This window comes from Drosophila takahashii, chromosome 3L, assembly GCF_030179915.1.
Source record: "Drosophila takahashii strain IR98-3 E-12201 chromosome 3L, DtakHiC1v2, whole genome shotgun sequence".
NCBI classification, from domain to species: Eukaryota; Metazoa; Arthropoda; class Insecta; order Diptera; family Drosophilidae; genus Drosophila; species Drosophila takahashii.
The window spans coordinates 12,657,153-12,675,877 of NC_091680.1; the positions used below are offsets into that span (position 1 = coordinate 12,657,153).

The 18,725-nt window shown below is 37.6% G+C and overlaps 2 protein-coding genes and 2 long non-coding RNA genes across 5 annotated transcripts in view; 2 read left to right on the top strand and 2 right to left on the bottom strand.

The window, feature by feature from the left end:
- chrb (charybde) overlaps positions 1-10,022 on the bottom strand; it is a 48,752-nt gene extending 38,730 nt beyond the window's left edge. Inside the window, exon 1 of the mRNA XM_070214770.1 lies at positions 9,832-10,022. Within this exon, the coding sequence (XP_070070871.1) occupies positions 9,832-9,928 (97 nt within the window). The 5' untranslated portion in view covers positions 9,929-10,022. The remainder of the gene's footprint in view (positions 1-9,831) is intronic.
- Positions 347-1,145, top strand: LOC138913203 (uncharacterized). 2 transcript variants are annotated; one of them, XR_011418862.1, is made up of 3 exons: positions 347-493; positions 605-851; positions 925-1,145. It is a non-coding gene; the product is annotated as an uncharacterized lncRNA (long non-coding RNA). The 2 variants fall into 2 exon arrangements; XR_011418861.1 differs by having other exon boundaries at positions 605-847.
- Positions 10,023-10,454: 432 nt separating the features above from the next.
- Fum3 (Fumarase 3) lies at positions 10,455-12,400 on the top strand. The gene is made up of 3 exons (XM_017144129.3): positions 10,455-10,679; positions 10,742-11,750; positions 12,048-12,400. The coding sequence occupies exons 1-3, from the start codon at positions 10,536-10,538 to the stop codon at positions 12,305-12,307; spliced, it is 1,413 nt and encodes a 470-aa protein (XP_016999618.2). The 5' UTR covers positions 10,455-10,535; the 3' UTR covers positions 12,308-12,400.
- Positions 12,401-15,751: 3,351 nt separating this feature from the next.
- On the bottom strand, positions 15,752-17,440 carry LOC123003435 (uncharacterized). Its single transcript, XR_006412595.2, has 2 exons — positions 16,404-17,440; positions 15,752-16,338 (listed from the first exon to the last, which is right to left on the bottom strand). It is a non-coding gene; the product is annotated as an uncharacterized lncRNA (long non-coding RNA).
- Between the last annotated feature and the right edge of the window lie 1,285 nt (positions 17,441-18,725).

Consider the following 18,725-nt stretch of genomic DNA (forward strand, 5'->3'; position numbering starts at 1 on the left):
TTAAACATAATTATACTAAATTGCTTTCTTTTTATTCTCAATTTTGTGTAGTACAAAATTAAAACGAAAATGTATAGTTTATCTAACGGTAATTAATAAATTTATGTGGCGCGTACTTTAACTACATTTTCTCAAGAATAAAGAATAAGTGTTAAAACACGAGTACTATGTGAACAATGGCCTTCAGGCAAGTCGATCTAGAAATGTCCGTCTGGCTATCCGTTCCTACGCAAACTAGTCTCTAAAAAAAAGGGGGGTGGCCGGGTTGATATGGAACGTCCCATATAAGCTTTTCAAAAATATGTCACTACCTGTGGACACCTTTCACAGTTTCCATTAAATTTCATAAACATGTATCAGAATAACATTTTCCTCCTACTTTCGGCTGTTTTGGAGGTAATTCTTTCGTTGCAGCTCAACAGTTTGTGTTCAAGAAAGGTTGTGACAGTGAACTCTCTTTTGAAAGATCACAATATCGAGAGAGAACTCGAAGGTATTCCAAAATTAACTTAGTCCAAAAAACTAAGCAAAGATTGTGATGATTATGCGAAAGCAAGCATACATTTTTAATTGCTTATACGTACTGAATACTCTTCTCTGACAGTATCTAGCTACATTGAATATACCAGATCAACTGTTGTACGGAACCGAAGACGAAAACGGCGAATCAAATTACTACATAGACCACACAGATTATCCCTCATCGGATCCGAAAAATATCAAGTATACAGAAAATATATGCGAGAGGGATATTATGAAGACAACGACGATGACAAAAGACCGAGAAAGTTAAACAATCACTGATTGATAAGTATACTGCATGTGGAGGTTATCTAAAGAATTGGGAGTGGGTATGGTTCCAAAAAACCCCGAGTACGTTCTGCATTAGGTCTAACGTCTCACCGTTAACTATATTATTTATAGGGTCAAGAAGGGAAGAAAAATAATGGTCGTAAGGTATTCTCCACCCGCCAATGTGCCTGGGAAGTATAAAGAAAATCTACCAATAAATATATATATGTCTTCGAATACTAATATAATTTCAACTGAAGCTACTTCATGTGCAAGCGGAGAGGATATCAATATATTTGCTGTTCTAATTTGTCTAAAACATACCTTTCGTTTACATAATATTTTAAATTAATTCGTTGCTATTAAAAAGATAAAATAAACTGAGCATCGAATTTGGGGTGCGAACCGCAAACTACATGATTATTTTTAATCCCGTCACAACATAGTTGACTAAATGGCAGACTGACAGACTGATCTTCTGGTCGCGTATGGCCATGATATCAATACCAACATGACCTTGTTTACAAAATCTAGAACAATAGGCTCAAGCTTTTCTACGTTACTTCGAGAGGTATATTAAAATTGATTACTACAGCCCAGCCCAACATAAAGCCGGAACCAAACAGAAGACCAAACACTAGACCGCACCCGAACCGAACCATCAAGACGAGAGAATGCCAGACAAATAACGTGACAGCAGCCCATTTAATGGCGACAAGTTGGTCATTTGGGTTATGTGGTGCGTAGGAAATTACCACGTTGCTTTCGCCACGAACGCGAAATTATTTTGGCTATCAAAAGGATACAGACACATATGTAACATGTACATACGAAATTAAAGATGGTGGCGCTAGTTTGAAAAACTAAATCTGTTGCTCTGGCAACCACATTTTTAAAAATAGAGGGTCAAAATGTTTCCTACAGATTCTACTAATGCCTATAAAGACCAAGTTTGCTTCATTCTAAGCAACGAACCCTGCAAGTCATGCTCTTTTTTTAACACTTCGTAAAAGTGTAAATGAGGGTTTGTTAAAATGTTAAATGTTCTTAGCAATCAAAGTTTCATATCTCCATCTCCCTCGCACTCCCTTTAGCTTAGTAACGGGTATCTGATAGGGGGCACCCAACTATAGCGTTCTCTTTTGTTTTTTGTATTTCAGAAACTTTAAAAAATCGGACGACTATATATACATTTTGGCTGGAACGGTCAGAGAATTAATAAAAATAATATGAAAAAAATGGTAGCATCTAGCAACTTTGATAGTGTCTGGCAGCAGCTACAAAACAAGAAAGGAAGCTAGCTTCGGCCAGCCGAAGCTTATATACCCTTGCAGATCATTCCTATTAATTAACAAATCGCAAAAATGTTCAATTTTCTAATATTTCTCATTAATTTTCCGATCGTTCCTATGGCAGCTGTATGATATAGTCGTCCGATTTTGATTAAATTAAAATTGAAATTCGGAAATATTTAAAAAGAGTCATATATTAGATTAGAAGATAATACAATAAAACCAAAGAAGCTAGAATTTATTTCCTATTACTTTTCCATTAATTTTCCGATCGTTCCTATGGCAGCTATATGATATAGTAGTCCGATTTTTTAAATAATTAATTCGAAATTCAGAAATATTTAAAAAATAACATCCCCAAAAGTAGAAGGTAATATTTCAAAAAACACCGAAGCTAGAATTTTTTAAAGTTTTTTTTTTCCGATTGTTCCTATGGGAGCTATAAGATATAGTTGTCCGATCCGGTCGGCTCCGACATATATACTACCTGCAATAGAAAGAAGACTTTTGCGAAAGTTTTGTCCCGATAGCTCAAAAACTGAGAGACTAGTTTGCGTAGAAACAGACAGACGGACAGACGGACAGACGGACAGACGGACGGACAGACGGACAGACGGACAGACGGACATGGCTAGATCGACTCGTCTTGTGATGCTGATCAAGAATATATATACTTTATGGGGTCGGAAACGTCTCCTTCACTGCGTTGCAAACTTCTGACTGAAATCATAATACCCTCTGCAAGGGTATAAACATACCTAAAACCAACTGAAAAAGTTGCGTAAACTTCAAGTGCAGGATAAACAGGACCAAGAAGGAAGCGCGGTGACCAAAGTAGTACGAATGAATATATGTAAGAATTCTCAGCCAACACAATTCAATTTAACTTTTCCATTCCTTTTGCCTAGCTCTGTTATTTTTATTTATATTTTTGTAAGCTCCTTGGGTGGCGGTGTGTGTGCAAGTGAGATATGTGGATGTTATGGCAATTTCCACCGGAGTCAAAGTCCCTTTCAAAATTAAAATGTTCCTTATGCACGAGAGATTTCTGATGGAACGAGCCGAAATGAAATGAAAGCTAACGGCCTGGAAGTCAACCAACCTGCGAGAGACGACTACGACAATGTACGTATAGGTAGAGAAGGGGATCAGGGTAAAAATACGAATATATATGTATACCTATTCGCACATATAAAGTCACATACATGATTCTGTCCGCAAGTGTAGTAAGCTCGATGGTTACTATGGTTGACTTAGCCAGGCTACCCAGTCAACACAAAGAAATTAATTAACGTAAAGTGTATATTAGCCCAAATCATGCTCCAAAGGAGTTTAGGATTGTTCTATTCCATTGACCCAAATTCTTCACAAGAAAAAACTTGGTACAATCAACTGTAATAATTGTCAAACAGGCCCCAACCAGCAAAATGGTCAATTCTACTAAGTAAATAGTCATTCCACAACAACAAAATACACACAATTAGCAAAGACACAAACCCAAAGCAAAAACAACGTACACGTAACTATTTTAATAGTTAAACTATCTTTGTTGGTCAATTTTAGCAAGCAAATTTTTTTGTGTGTACTTGAATTATGTTTTGTTTTCTCAACAATAAATTGGAGTATTGAAACCGAAATAATACAGAATAATTCGTTAAAAAAAAAGTTAAATTATAACTGTAGTGACCTAACCTAAAAACTAAGAAAAATGTTCCTATTTCAAGGGTGGCTAGCCATAAATATAAAAAAAAACCACAGAACACTAATGCCCGCGAAAAGAATATTCTTTCCGTTCATATTTGGCACAAGGAGTCCAATTGCAATTGTAGGTGGATAGCAGTAACACGATATTATAACCAAATCCACATGTCCGACATAAAAGCACGAGTACCCGCCTAATATCTTGAGGGGTAAGAGAGGAATTGGGTAGAAATGGAAGACGTCTCCGTCTCATTTCATTTGCAGGCAGCCGGGCAATAAATCTCCGTAAACTAGCGCCCAGTGGGTCGGTTGGGCGGTCGAGAGGGCGCAAAACACGAAATCACATTCGCAAAAAATAATTAATATTTATTACCCGAGAATGAAGTATTATCAAATTGCATAATTGCTGTGTTTCTCATTCGACACGACAGGCGGACAGAAGACCGGGTGGAGACCCCAGAAGAGAGCTCCCTGTTCCGTATCCGCTGCCGGCTTTCCTGGGCCGATTCCCCGATCCTGGACGGCCACCCGCACGGCGCCCCCTAGAAATCCAAGACCAAGCCGAGGACCTGCCCGTAGAGTGTGAACAATGTATCCCACACTGAAACCAACGATTGTCTCCTTCAAGATAAAATAATGTTTTTTAAAACTTATACTGTTGAATGTGGAAATATTATTAGTGAAATCGATTTCCTCAAAGCATTTAGATCACATCACCCTAAATTAGAATCCGATTTTTATACCCTTGCAGAGGGTATTATGATTTCAGTCAGAAGTTTGCAACGCAGTGAAGGAGGCGTTTCCGACCCCATAAAGTATATATATTCTTGATCAGCATCACTAGACAAGTCGATCTAGCCATGTCCGTCTGTCCGTCTGTCCGTCTGTCCGTCTGTCCGTCTGTCCGTCTGTCCATCTGTCCGTCTGTCCGTCTGTCCGTCTGTCCGTCTGTCTGTTTCTACGCAAACTAGTCTCTCAGTTTTTGAGCTATCGGGATGAAACTTTCCCAAAAGTCTTCTTTCTATTGCAGGTAGTATATATGTCGGAGCCGACCGGATCGGACAACTATATCCTATAGCTCCCATAGGAACAATCGGAAAAAAAAACTTTAAAAAATTCTAGCTTCGGTGTTTTTTGAAATATTACCTTCTACTTTTGGGGATGTTATTTTTTAAATATTTCTGAATTTCGAATTAATAATTTAAAAAATCGGACTGCTATATCATATAGCTGCCATAGGAACGATCGGAAAATTAATGGAAAAGAAATAGGAAATAAATTCTAGCTTCTTTGGTTTTTATTGTATTATCTTCTACTCTAGGATATGACTCTTTTTAAATATTTCCGAATTTCAATTTTAATTTAATCAAAATCGGACGACTATATCATATAGCTGCCATAGGAATGATCGGAAAATTAATGGAAAAGTAATAGGAAATAAATTCTAGCTTCTTTGGTTTTTATTGTATTGTCTTCTACTCTAGGATATGACTCTTTTTAAATATTTCCGAATTTCAATTTTAATTTAATCAAAATCGGACGACTACATCATATAGCTGCCATAGGAACGATCGGAAAATTAATGAGAAATATTAGAAAATTGAACATTTTTGCGATTTGTTAATTAATAGGAATGATCTGCAAGGGTATATAAGCTTCGGCTGGCCGAAGCTAGCTTCCTTTCTTGTTTAAAATATATTTTAAATATTTCTAATATGAAAATTTAATATGATAAGATCATATTGTATCGTGGTTTAACTTTTGATTTTTAAGGCTAAAGCCCAGATTTAGGGATTAACCAGAACCCTCCTAATTTCTTCCAGTGAACGAATACGTCTTGGACTTGGTCTGCGTTTTTGGTCTTGCTAGTGGACCCGGCTACTTGCGCGCAAATTGCTACTCTCGTCCACTGTTCGGACCGAAAAACTTTTTGATATATGAATTAAGTTTCCTTCGGGTCTCTGTGTGCGTTTGCTTGGGCGAGTTCGCAACGGCTGTGCGGCGTTGAGACATTTTGGATTTACGTTGTAATTACAGGATTTGGGATTTCTTCGTTGGCCAGAGTCAACTGGCAGGCCCCCGGGTCGCTTGAAGGTTATTTATTATGACATGTTATTTAGGTTTCATTTCAAAAACTTGATTGGACACTTTAGACTGCCGTTGCAGCGGAAACATTGCGTGCCCATGTGTTGTTCGCCAAAAAGTAAGCACGGCGACGGAGCCAAGGAGCCGCAGGAGCAGAAATACAGTAAGAACTATAATGGAGCCTTGGATTTTTCGTGTGCCCTGGGTGTGAAATTTCAAGCGGCCAAAATACACGCGATTCGCCACGGGGTCAACAGTTAACTTTACATTTGCCAGGATAGATTTTGTACAAATATCTTGTAAAACCTGATAAAATTAGGTTTGAATATTACGCACCTCCAGTAGCTTAATGCAAAACAATTTAGTTAGAAATACAAAACACTTCTTTTTTAGACCCAAAATATAAAAATCCAAAGACAAGAGACACGCCCATTTGGGTACTTCTGAGGGCCAAGAAATGCCTTCAATATAAGAAAAAATCACGATGATATACATGATTTACGGGCTTTGGTCAGACAATGTGAGAAAAAAAGAGCAAAATCCGAATATGAATTCATTTAAATAATTAAACCATGAATCCAGCGTACACAATTGACCTTAAGGGCCGGCGAGTTAATGGCTCTCAAATTATAGCGACTTGTATGAGGGACAGGAAAATGAGAATCGAGCGCTTTGCGCAGAACAGAAGAAGAGTAATAATTAAAATGAACGAAATTAATTTGTTCCACTTCAGCCACCCGCCTAACAATGATAAGACATTTTTACCCGACGTCGATTGTCGGCCATGTCTGGCCAGGTTGTCTAAACCATGGCCTAAACCCAAAGAATCCAGAATCGAACGAAAAGAGTTCACACATACTTAAAAAATGCAGTAAATTTTTGTACGCTAACAGAAAGTCTATTAAATTTAGAAGTTAAAAAGTATTCATAAATTTAACGAACAAATAAAGAATAATATTTTTTTCTTAATTAACGCTAATAGGGTTAGGGTGTATATTCCCGAAGTCCAACAGATTATAATATTATTATTATTATTTCTTAAACATTATTGCCTTAACCTCCTATGTATATAGTATAATTCCACAGTTATACTTTACCATACCTTGTTTAAAAATTTCATCTACTTTTACAATCAAATAAAAACACCTCTTAACGAGGTAAAAAACTAGTGACGATCGCACCTTCAACATACAAAAGTTCTGATATCAACATTTGTGACGAAAAATGATTACACTCGTCATTAAATAGACTTTCTAATATTTTCTCATTCGGCCCGCCCTAGCAAACTATTCCACTGGTAAAAAAAACGCATAGTAAAATCAAATATTTTTTTAGTTGATTTCATTTACTACTTTTCATAGTTAAATCAAATAAATAAATCATTGATTTTAATAAAAAGCATATTTAAACCTTCATTCAAATATAAAAATAATAAAATCGAAGGGAATTATATTTGAAATGATATTACTGATGTTGAAAACCAAAGTCGCAATAGTAGTTTTTAGTATTGTAAATAGTAAGTTATATACATAGTATAATCAATGTTTTTTCTGATCCGATTAAATACTTTCGCAATTTATTTTGAATAAAAAGTTTATTTGACACAATTATTTTGAAAGTCAAGATTCAAATAATATTAAATTAAATTTATATAAAATGTATGAGTGAAAAGTAGCATTTTTAGTTTTAAAAAGTTATATGTGTTATGGATCGTGTTAACTTTACATTTAAGTTGAACTTATCCACTCGCGCGTAACATGGTGCGATGGATCAATGGGTAAGGCATCTACCTCTGACGCGAGAGGACCCCGGTTCAAAAACCGTCTGAGGCAGAGTAAGTAAAAAGTTTTTAAGAAGCGTATTTAACATTTCCTTAACATTTATAAGAACAATATTGTATTAAAAAAGTTGTAAGAATTACTAATCACAAAAAAAAAAAAAAAAATAAGTTGTGGTGTCAGCGGGACTTGAACCTGGTACCCCCGAGCACAAAATAGTATCAGAACCTAGCCCTTGACCCCTGAGCCATGCCCATATTATTTCCTTTCGAGGCAAAATGCTCTTTTAAGTTCACAGTAATATTTTTGATTGTAATGACAATAAATAACTGCATTTCAAAATTAAAGTAAATACTTTAGGCGCTCACTCGAAAAAAAAAAACAAATTTGTAAATTATTATTACAAGATTCTGGATAAAAAAAATAGTCAAATCAAATACAAAAATCTTTGAATTTACTATAAAAATATTTAAAACATTATTAACTATGCGCCATATACGATTTTACTATTTTCATGTTAGGATCTATTTCGCTGGGAAAAATAATTGAAACAATGGTAAAATAGTGAAATTTACCATTTTTTTTACCAGTGTCCGGTCTTTTTCCCTTCACAGGCATTTTCTATTGCAGCGTGCCGAATGAGAAAATATTAGAAAGTCTATTTAATGACGAGTGTAATAATTTTTCGTCACAAATGTTGATATCAGAACTTTTGTATGTTGAAGGTGCGATCGTCACTAGTTTTTTACCTCGTTAAGAGGTGTTTTTATTTGATATCAGAAGTTTTTGTTTGTTTACATTTGCTCTCATAGGAGCTAATATATACATACATTTAAATTTAAATTGGTCAATCATAATTTATAAGCCATTGTATTTAAACAAATTAAGTTAAAAAGGCGTTTAAGTATTTCAAAATACCTTTTAAACGATGTATAGCACATGTCGGTACCTTTAGTAGTGTAGAACTTACAAACTAACAAAATTTAGCTATTTTTAGCTTTTTCCAGCTAAAGTAGCGGCTTTTTCCAAAAGTCGTAGAACAAAAGATTCCTATATGGAAATCTTAAGTGCAAATTTACTGATTCCATGACCCTAAAATACAGTTCGGATACCCTCCCACAAAATTCAATACTCAGGGAGCGTTAATTGGTCGAGCTGGCAAAAGTGGCCATTTTCGAATAAAAATAACTTTTAAACGTGACTTTTTACAGTAATGTGTTATATACCAAAATTTAAGGAATCTCAAGGGCTATACAGTTTAAGGTTTTAAAGAAAATCGTTAGAGCCGTTTTTGAGAAAAATAAAAAAAAGCTAAAAAAAAAGTTTTAAAAAATTGTCTTTTGTTCATATTTTTTTAAGTATTACATTTACACAAATTGCATATAGAAGGCGTTTATAGCATTTAAAAATACCTTTCAAACGAGATGCAGCACAAGCCTGTAGCTTTAGTAGTATAGAAGTTACGGCTTTCCGAATTTTAGCTATTTATAGCTGTTTTCCCGCTAAACTAGCGAGTTTTTCCAAAAGTGGTAGAACAAAAGTTTTTTATATCGATGTGATCAACGTCATATCAAATTTTCAAAACTTAAAAAACATGTTTTGGACAAACTGACAAACTGACAAACTGACAAACTGACAAACTGACAAACAGAATTAAATTTTCATTTTGGGAAGACGAAGAAAATCTTATTTTGGCTATAACTTTTGAACGGAGCGTCGGATTTTGACAAATGACCCCTCATTCGACGGGTATTTTCAAAAGGAATACAATTAAAACATTGCGAGGGGGCATTTATCCCCAGCGGCCCCAACAGCTCCAAATTTCGAAATTTTCACTTTTTCACTTTCACCGCTCTCTCTTCCAAGCCAATTGATTTTCTTAAAGTCTTGGTATGCAATCCTGTTAGTTTTTGCAATACCTTTCGATAGGTGTATTATTCATTATGATCGGACCATCACAGTAGATTTTCATTTCTTCGTGTATATATAGTAGTCGCCTTCGCACACTCTCCTGGTGCGCTTCGTCACTACATGGACTGCCGTCCATAGTGATATGTTAAATGTAGGTATAGGGTTTTTTCCAGTCTGAGAAAGACCAATCAGTTATGCGGGTGGTAGGTAGCGATGACTAGACAAGAAACCAAGGAAACCGAAACTCAACCAGAAAGGAGGATCAGACTCACCTGCAGTTCCAGCACTTTCAGCGCTCACCCCAATTATTGTTATCATCTCTACGCTTCCATATTTTAGGCTTATCGGCAGCAGTCGATTCAGGTACATAGGATCATGACTGCAGTCACCTGTGCTCTCCCAATTTTATCCTCATAACTGAAGCTCTTATCAAAAAAACCACCTTAAAATTCGATTAAGAAAAAGGAAAACTGATATGATATGATTAGAAAGGCAAAAAGATCATGATTTGAGCATACCTGCCAGCCTATTATTTTAACAAATTAGGCTTTCCTGAGCATAGTTTTTCATTAAACCTGCACACTTGCTGTATTTATTATTGCATCCGTAGGAAAGTATGTAACTGGAAGAAGGATGCCTTTCTGTTTAATAACAACTATCGAAGTGTAAACGACATTTTTCAAATCGGCCTTTTTATTAAAAAGTTACTTGCACTCACCATACCCCTCGAACTTCTTTTAGCTGAGTAATGGGTATCTGATAGTCTAGGTATGCTATCTTAACATAACCTGATGGAAATATTTGAAGATGTAAAATTACTGCCCGTTGAACTGCGCTTAAGTTCTTCGCACTGTACATTTTCTGATGATTATAAACCACATCTCTGGTTGTTTTCTGTCAGATCATAGAGATCCTGCCAGACACCTGAGTGTATTTTTTGTTCTGCTCCCCAACTAAAACATTTGAGAGTACCAGGATGAGCTCCAGCAAGAAGGTAGAGAACCGCCAAGAGAGCGACACCCTGGGAGCCATGGACGTGCCCATGGACCGCTATTACGGCGCGCAGACGATGCGCTGTCTGCTTAACTTCCGCATTGGCGGCGAGGAGGAGCGAATGCCGGTAAGTTGGCCTGGATTGGGAGATCTTAAAGAGAAATCCACATCTCATCTCACCGCGATCAGCGCCAGATAATCCAGGGAATGGGCATACTGAAGAAGGCGGCCGCCGAGACCAACCAGGAATTCGGACTGGATCCCAAGCTCAGCACGGCGATTTCGAATGCCGCCGACGACGTGATCTCCGGCAAGCTCTACGACGAGGGCCACTTCCCGCTGCCCATCTGGCAGACGGGCTCCGGTACGCAGAGCAACATGAACACCAACGAGGTGATCGGCAACCGGGCCATCGAGCTCCTGGGCGGACGCATCGGCTCCAAGGACCCGGTGCATCCCAACGACCATGTGAACAAGTCGCAGAGCTCCAACGACACCTTCCCCTCGGCCATTCACATTGCGGTGGCCACCGCCCTGACCAAGGATCTGCGGCCGGCGGTGACGGCCCTGCGGGACTCGCTGCAGGCCAAGTCCGTTGAGTGGAAGGACGTCATCAAGATCGGACGCACCCACACCCAGGATGCGGTGCCGCTGACGCTGGGCCAGGAGTTCAGCGGCTATGCCCAGCAGCTGAGCAACGGGCTGCAGCGGATCGAGGCGGTCCTGCCACGGGTCTACCAGCTGGCTCTCGGCGGCACCGCCGTGGGAACGGGTCTGAATACGCGCCGCGGATTCGCCGAGAAGTGCGTCAAGCGGATCGCCCAGCTCAGCGGACTGCCCTTCGTGGTGGCCCCCAACTTCTTCGAGGCCCTGGCCAGCCGGGACGCGATGGTCGAGGTGCACGGAGCCCTCAACGTTCTGGCCGTCAGCCTGATGAAGGTCACCAATGACATACGGTTCCTGGGCTCCGGACCGCGCTGCGGCCTGGGCGAACTGCTGCTGCCGGAGAACGAGCCGGGCAGCTCCATTATGCCCGGCAAGGTGAATCCCACGCAGTGCGAGGCCATGACCATGATCTGCGCCCAGGTGATGGGCAACCATGTGGCCGTCACCGTCGGCGGGGCCAACGGACACTTCGAGCTGAACGTCTTCAAGCCACTGATCGCCTCCAATGTGCTGCGCTCCATCAAGCTGCTGGGTATGATTACGTTAAAAAAATACCTAAAAAATATCAATTGGATATGAGACATTACAGATTTACTAATATTAATTTGGCAGATTCGATTTTAACACTTAAAATTTTCCTCCCATAAAGAATTCGCGGATTTATTTTATTTGACTTATATTATCATATCTTGTACTGACTGAAGAATTCGCGGCCTAATTTGGTTGAATATTATCGTATTAACTCTTTTTACCATCAAACATTTATAGAACAACCCTTTTTTATAACAGTACATATATATATATCTTATTTTTTTACCTTTTTTTTCAGCCGATGGGTGTATCAGCTTCAACTGCAATTGCGTCAAGGGCATTAAGGCCAACAAGGAGAAATTGGCCAAGATCGTAAACGAGTCGCTAATGCTGGTGACCGCCCTCAATCCGCATATTGGCTATGACAAGTCGGCTCAGATCGCCAAGGCGGCCCACAAGAATGGAACAACTCTGAAGGAGGAGGCCTTGAACGCTGGCATATCGGAGAAGGACTTCAACGATTGGGTGCGTCCCGACAAAATGTTGGGTCCTTCCTAGGCTCCACCACTCGGATCCATGTTTTATTTGTTCATAAATTCGATGTTACAAAATTCAAACATGGGAAATAAAATGGAGTAGGACTTTCCGAAACTTTTATTTACATATTCCTTGCTATAATCGCGTTAGTTCTGTTCAAAGTAATCCCCTTGAAAAGATCACAAGTGTCTCAGGTATGCCCTTGAATATTACGAGTGTTTAGAACGTATTTCAAATACCTTACGGAGTCTCGAAGAAGAATGAAATATAATATGTGAAGGAAGTCCGCAAATCATATTAGGTGCCTTAATTAGGGCTCAGGGTCATGTCAGTTTGGGCATGGGAAAGGACTCTCGAACCCCCTTATCGTATGGGAAAGGTATTCCTTTTGCCAAGTGGAAAGGAAATCAAATTATTTTAATGATACACAAATTGATACTTTGAAACAGAATAACAAACGAAATGAAAATAGCTCCAAGCGTTTGAGACTATTTTCTTATTTCATGAAAGTGGTTTGTGGTGCCAATCGAAGGGGACGTTGATATACCCGGGTCGAAGCTGTGACCGACATTAGGTGAAAATTGGATTCTTTACAATTGGCATTTTATTCTTCTCTTCTTTCTCCACCTTTTCCCAATCCAGAAATACCTGAAGCGAGTGCAATTGCTATTATTATGCAAATTTTTGCTTCCATTGCATGCGTGTATCTAACCCCACTGAAATGCTTTTTTATTGTTTCTATTTTTTTGTAATTTAAATGAGGGTCGTTCCTGCTCCCCTTGCCAGCGCTATGTCCTCGGTCCTGGCAATAATAAGAGACAATTGAAATGTCAATAGCATGCAATTGTCTGGAATAACATCCCAGGTAAGCCATATCCGAACCCAGGTCATCATTATCTTCGGGTAGCGTATCGCACCGAGCGAAATAAGGGTCGATTACCCGTAATCGTATGAGGAAAATTACTCGACTCGGTTCACATTTCCTTTCGGAATTGCTACTCTGCAAACAAGCAATTAAGTGTGGAACTCTGTAATTCGGAAGAAAAAAATCTTTAAATGACAAAATGGAAAATATATGTACATGTGTGCTACATGATATCTAAAGGTCCACTATTTTTCTTACTCTTAGATTCACGAAATTAATTACGGTTATACGTTTGTATACCCGTAGAAAAAATTAGTTCTGGTGATAATTTCCTTTCTTGTTTATATGCAACTGGATAAGTCAGTCGTCTCGCATTTTCATTAAAGATGCGTTACATCTCTATATTATCACTACTATTAGTTGCCCAACCTCGTATCTACTCTATTTTGATCGATTTTTCTCCCACCACTGTAAGGACGCCGCAGCAAGATTGCAACTACGAGATGATGGAGCCGCTCGGCAGATATTTAAATAGATATTGGAAATGCCAAGGCTCTGCCCCCCGATTAACAAACCTTACTGAACGCATATGGTATGATCCGGACTATCCTGATTTGCTTAGTTTTCTAGAATTCATAGGTAATCCTACAAAAGCAACCATACCCGCTGAACACTATAAATGCTACTGGGATAGTCTAACAGAATTACACGGACGACTTTACAGAGCTATTATTTATTCTTATGAATGTGAGTCAAAACATGGTAAGAAAGAATAAAAGTAAAAGTATTTAAATAATATTCACATGTGTGAATATTGTTTTAAAGCTGGCTGCTTTAAAGGTAATGCAAAATAAAAGCTCTGAGAAGTTGGAAATAAACTTTTGTTGAAGCTCAACTGTGTATCTTTGGGAGATGTTGTGACGGTGAACTTTATCTAGTTACATTGAATATCCCTGACTAAATATTATTCGTAACAAAACATGATTGGGAGGACGACGATTATGCCTACACCGATCACACTGCCTATCCCTTATCGGACCCAAGGAAAACCAAGTATACAGAAAATATATGCGAGTTTTACGATAAATCTTGTGTTCCCGAGTGGTATGGTCTGGGATCGAGGCATTATGCAGACGGACTCCCTAAACCAGAGGATCCACACTAAGGTGACAAGGAGAAATACAAAGCTATAAAATCGCTGAGTGATAAATATACTGCACTTATTTGGAAGTCATCTAAAGAACTGGAAGTGGGTATAGCTCCAAAGAACGCCGCGTACATATTTTTTCATATCGAATGCCACCCCATTAACTAATTTATTTATAAGGTTAAGAAGGGAAGAAACATATTGGTCTTGAGGTATTCTCTACCCGGAAATGTGCCTGGGAAGTATAAGGAGAATTTGCCGGTGCAACCAGCTGAATCTGAATCTAAACCTACAACTACTGAAGCCTCAAGCGAATGCGGAACTATGGATGCAAATTGCAATATCTTTGCTGTACTACTTAGTTATCTAACACTTGTTTTCTATGTCTTTATGTGACCTAAAATTTTTAAAATTTTTCCACACAATATGTTTATTTAGGCCTCAAAGCGAAGCAATACAATTAGTGACAAACAACTTTTGAAACAGAAAATTTTATTAATAAATGGTAAGAGATTAAAAAACAAGAGAGAACGCTATAGTCGGGTTGGTGTCCCGACTATCTAATACCCGTCACTCCGCTAAAGGGAGTGCGAACGCTGTGTCGGGTTGGTGTCCCGACTAATAATCGTAACTCAGCTAAAGGGAGTGCGAGGGAGATAGATATATGTTGACAATTTATAAATCGTATAACTTTTTAATGAATGGTCCGATTTGAAAAATGTCTTCTACATTTCGATAGGTATAAATATACACAACAAAATTGCATTTATACTTCTCGGAAATCTTTAAAGATGTGGGCGCAGGACCCATTTTAAAATCGTTAGTGGGCGATTGTGGGCGTTAGAGGGGGCGTGGCGCTCGGCTAAAATAAACTTGCGCTGCGTAGAATATGTGTGGGAAATCTCAACCTTCTAGCTTTTGTAGTTTCTGAGATCTCAGCGTTCATACAGACGGACAGACGGACAGACAGACAGACAGACAGACAGACAGACGGACATGGCTAGATCGACTCGGCTAGTGACCCTGATCAAGAATATATATACTTTATGGGGTCGGAAACGCTTCCTTCTAGCTGTTACATACTTTTGCACGAATCTAGTATACCCTTTTACTCTACGAGTAACGGGTATAAATATAAAATTCGGGTTGTTATATTTCAATCCTCTATCGAATAGAGAATTTTCGAATTTCTCTGAGATTTGACCCAAAATTGCCTGTCACGTTTCATGTGGAATGAATGAGCCACATTTTACCTAGTTAATACATGTTTTATTTTATTAGATTAGTTTTATTATATTACAACTGCTAAAGCATACAAATCCGACAATGAGTATTCGATTATTCATCATTATGAAATAAAGTACCTATGTTTCGTCGTAGATCAAACTTGAAAACGATTCATCGTTTCAAAAAATCAGTAAGCTCATTCCACCCACGTAGTAAAAAAACTGAATGTGGCCAAAAATTAAGTAAACATTTATTATTATTAGTATAGTTCTATTTATAATGTTTAGAAATATTTCAGATTTATATGTGTATCATATTTATCCCAAAATTTGTGCATACACTTTAAAGATTTACCCATTAAAGAGTTCAAATTTACAAAAAGTTTTATGTATAGTTTGCTATGTTCTTTATAATCAGGTTTCACAGAATCGTAACTCAGCATTTCCTTAATTTCCTTAAAGATTAGGGAAACTCTCGCATTAGTTAATTTTAAGAGGGTTGACACTCCTCCTTTTTTAGACTTTCTCTGTTCATCATATGCCTTTAAATCGTCTTGAACACCCGTCCAAATTTTTCTTAAACGTTTTTTTGTTTCCCTGAATTCATTTCTTGTCCGCTTAGAATTATCTGAAATTTTGCGAAACGCGCGGTCAAAAGCATTTATAATTTTTTTAACTAGTTCAAAGTTCCGTCTCAAGCAACACATTTTATCCCATTCTGTGTCTTCATCGTATTGTACGAACTTTATCATCCAGGGGACAAATTTCATTTCGTCAGTAGCGAGAAAAGGGAATAAAGGCCTCAATATTTCCCCTTTTGAAAGATGAAACGGAACTATGCAATTTCTTAGGCTAAGAAAACATGTTAAAATCGATTACCAGAAGAATGTTGAATGACAAATGAAAATAGGAATGCGAAAACTATCTTCATTGCTGCTGGAAATTCGAAACAAAACTGATTGTACCGAATTGTTGGGAACATTGAGATTTTTTACGGCACGTTTTACTCGTTAGTCGCACATAAAGGGGCGTATTAGTATTATGTAAAGTGTCGACTCTATAAGTGATTAAAATATTTTTCCACTAGCAGAGCGACGTACAACATTTTGATAATTTAAATATTTAGGATAGACTTTATCTTACCATAAATCGCAAAGTTTTATGTCTTCGAGATTTTTAATGGTCGCGAAATATTTTCGGTTTCAGTCTAGTGAATAGGGGTATCTCATTGTCGAACCATTCTACTCTTCAGGTTTTGCTACTTGTATACTTAAATCACCTTAAATCAAGCGTTACCTAAATTAACATTCCAAGTATGTATATGTTAGGGATCACTTTGCATCATTTGCGTCATTCGGAAAATTACAATTGTACGGTCTAAATGTAGATGTTTGTTTAGAAAATCCGATTCTGTTATTATTAATGCTCAATGGGATTGGTATTAAAAAAAGTCTTTGCAGCATACTTAGCTACTTACCTCACTGCCAGGATCTGGTCAGACGCAGTTTGCTGCCCTAAAGGAGAGCTTCATTTTTATACCCAATTTCGGTGTGATCACTATTATGGAGAAGAATTTTATACGGAATATTTGGAATCCTCGCAATGCTATATGAAAGAAGCTTGTTGGAATGGAAAGCAAATTATATCTGGCAGTTTTTGTGGAAAAGGATCTTGCAACATTTTTGGATGCAATTGTGATGATGGCTGTCATGGTGGAAATTCCTCTGAAGCCGGGCTAGCCAGGTTCGAGCACGAGCATTGCAGGGGACTTTGTGTTGCCTTGTTGTTCTTTGTAATAAAGGGATATAACGAAGAAGCAGTGGGCTAAAACGAACACGACCACGAGTTCCGGCGACATGAAACTCATAAAAACCCTAAATTCTACACCTGGAAAATAAATTCAATTGAAGATCTATGAGAACCCTGTATTAAATATGTCTATAATTGGCCTTTAATAAATTTATTGTAATTTTGTCTAATTCCTTACCTTACTACCCTTGCTGAGGGTATTAAAAATTCAGTCAAAAGTTTGCAACGCAGTGAAGGAGATATCTCCGACCACATTAAGTCTATATATATATTTTTGATCTGCACCATGACATGACAGTCTGAGCAATTTAATAGTCAGGGAAAAACCCGAGTCTAAATTTAAGAACGAAATTTTAAAAATAATTACGACGCGTCGTAGCTTGCGGTCGTGAGTTCCTTGTGTAAAGTTGTTATACCCTTGCAGATGGTATTATGATTTCAGTCAGAAGTTTGCAACGCAGTGAAGGAGACGTTTCTGACCCCATAAAGTATATATATTCTTGATGGGCATCACTAGACGAGTCGATCTAGCCATGTCCGTCTGTCCGTTTCTACGCAAACTAGTCTCTCAGTTCTAAAGCTATCGGCTTGAAACTTTCCCAAAAGTCTTCTATCTATTGCAGGTAGTATATAAGTCGGAACCGACCGGATCGGACTACTATATCTTATAGCTCCCATAGGAAGGAAGCGTTAAAAAAATGCTAACTTCGGTGTTTTTTGAAATAAAACCTTCTACTCTTGGAAATATTTTTTTTTAATATTTCTGAATTTCGAATAAAATATTAAAAAAATCGGACGACTATATCATATAGCTGCCATAGGAACGATCAGAAAATTAATGGGAAAGTAATAGGAAATAAATTTTAGCTTTTTGGTTTTTATTGTATTCTCTTCTACTTTAGGACATGACTCTTTTTAAATATTTCCGAATTTCAATTTTAATTTAATCAAAATCGGACGACTATATCATATAGCTGCCATAGGAACGATCGAAAAATTAATGGGAAATTAATTGGAAACAAATTATAGCTCCGTTGGTTTTTATTGTATTCTCTTATACTATAGGATATAATTTTTTTTAATATTTCATAATTTTTAATTAAATTTAACAAAAATCTGACGACTATATTCTATAGCTGCAATAGGGAAGGATAGAAAAAATAATACGAAATTTAAAATTTTTGCGATTTGAAAGTTAATAGGAACGATCTGCAAGGGTATATAAGCTTCGGCTGGCCGAAGATAGCTTTCTTTCTTATTTTTATTCAAAAACGAGGACGGAAGCAAGCCGAAGTTTTAATACCCTTGCAGATTACAATTAATTACAGTAAATTAAATTATGACAAAAATGTTCTTAGATTAACATGTATTGTTTGTTTTTCGTTTAGGAAC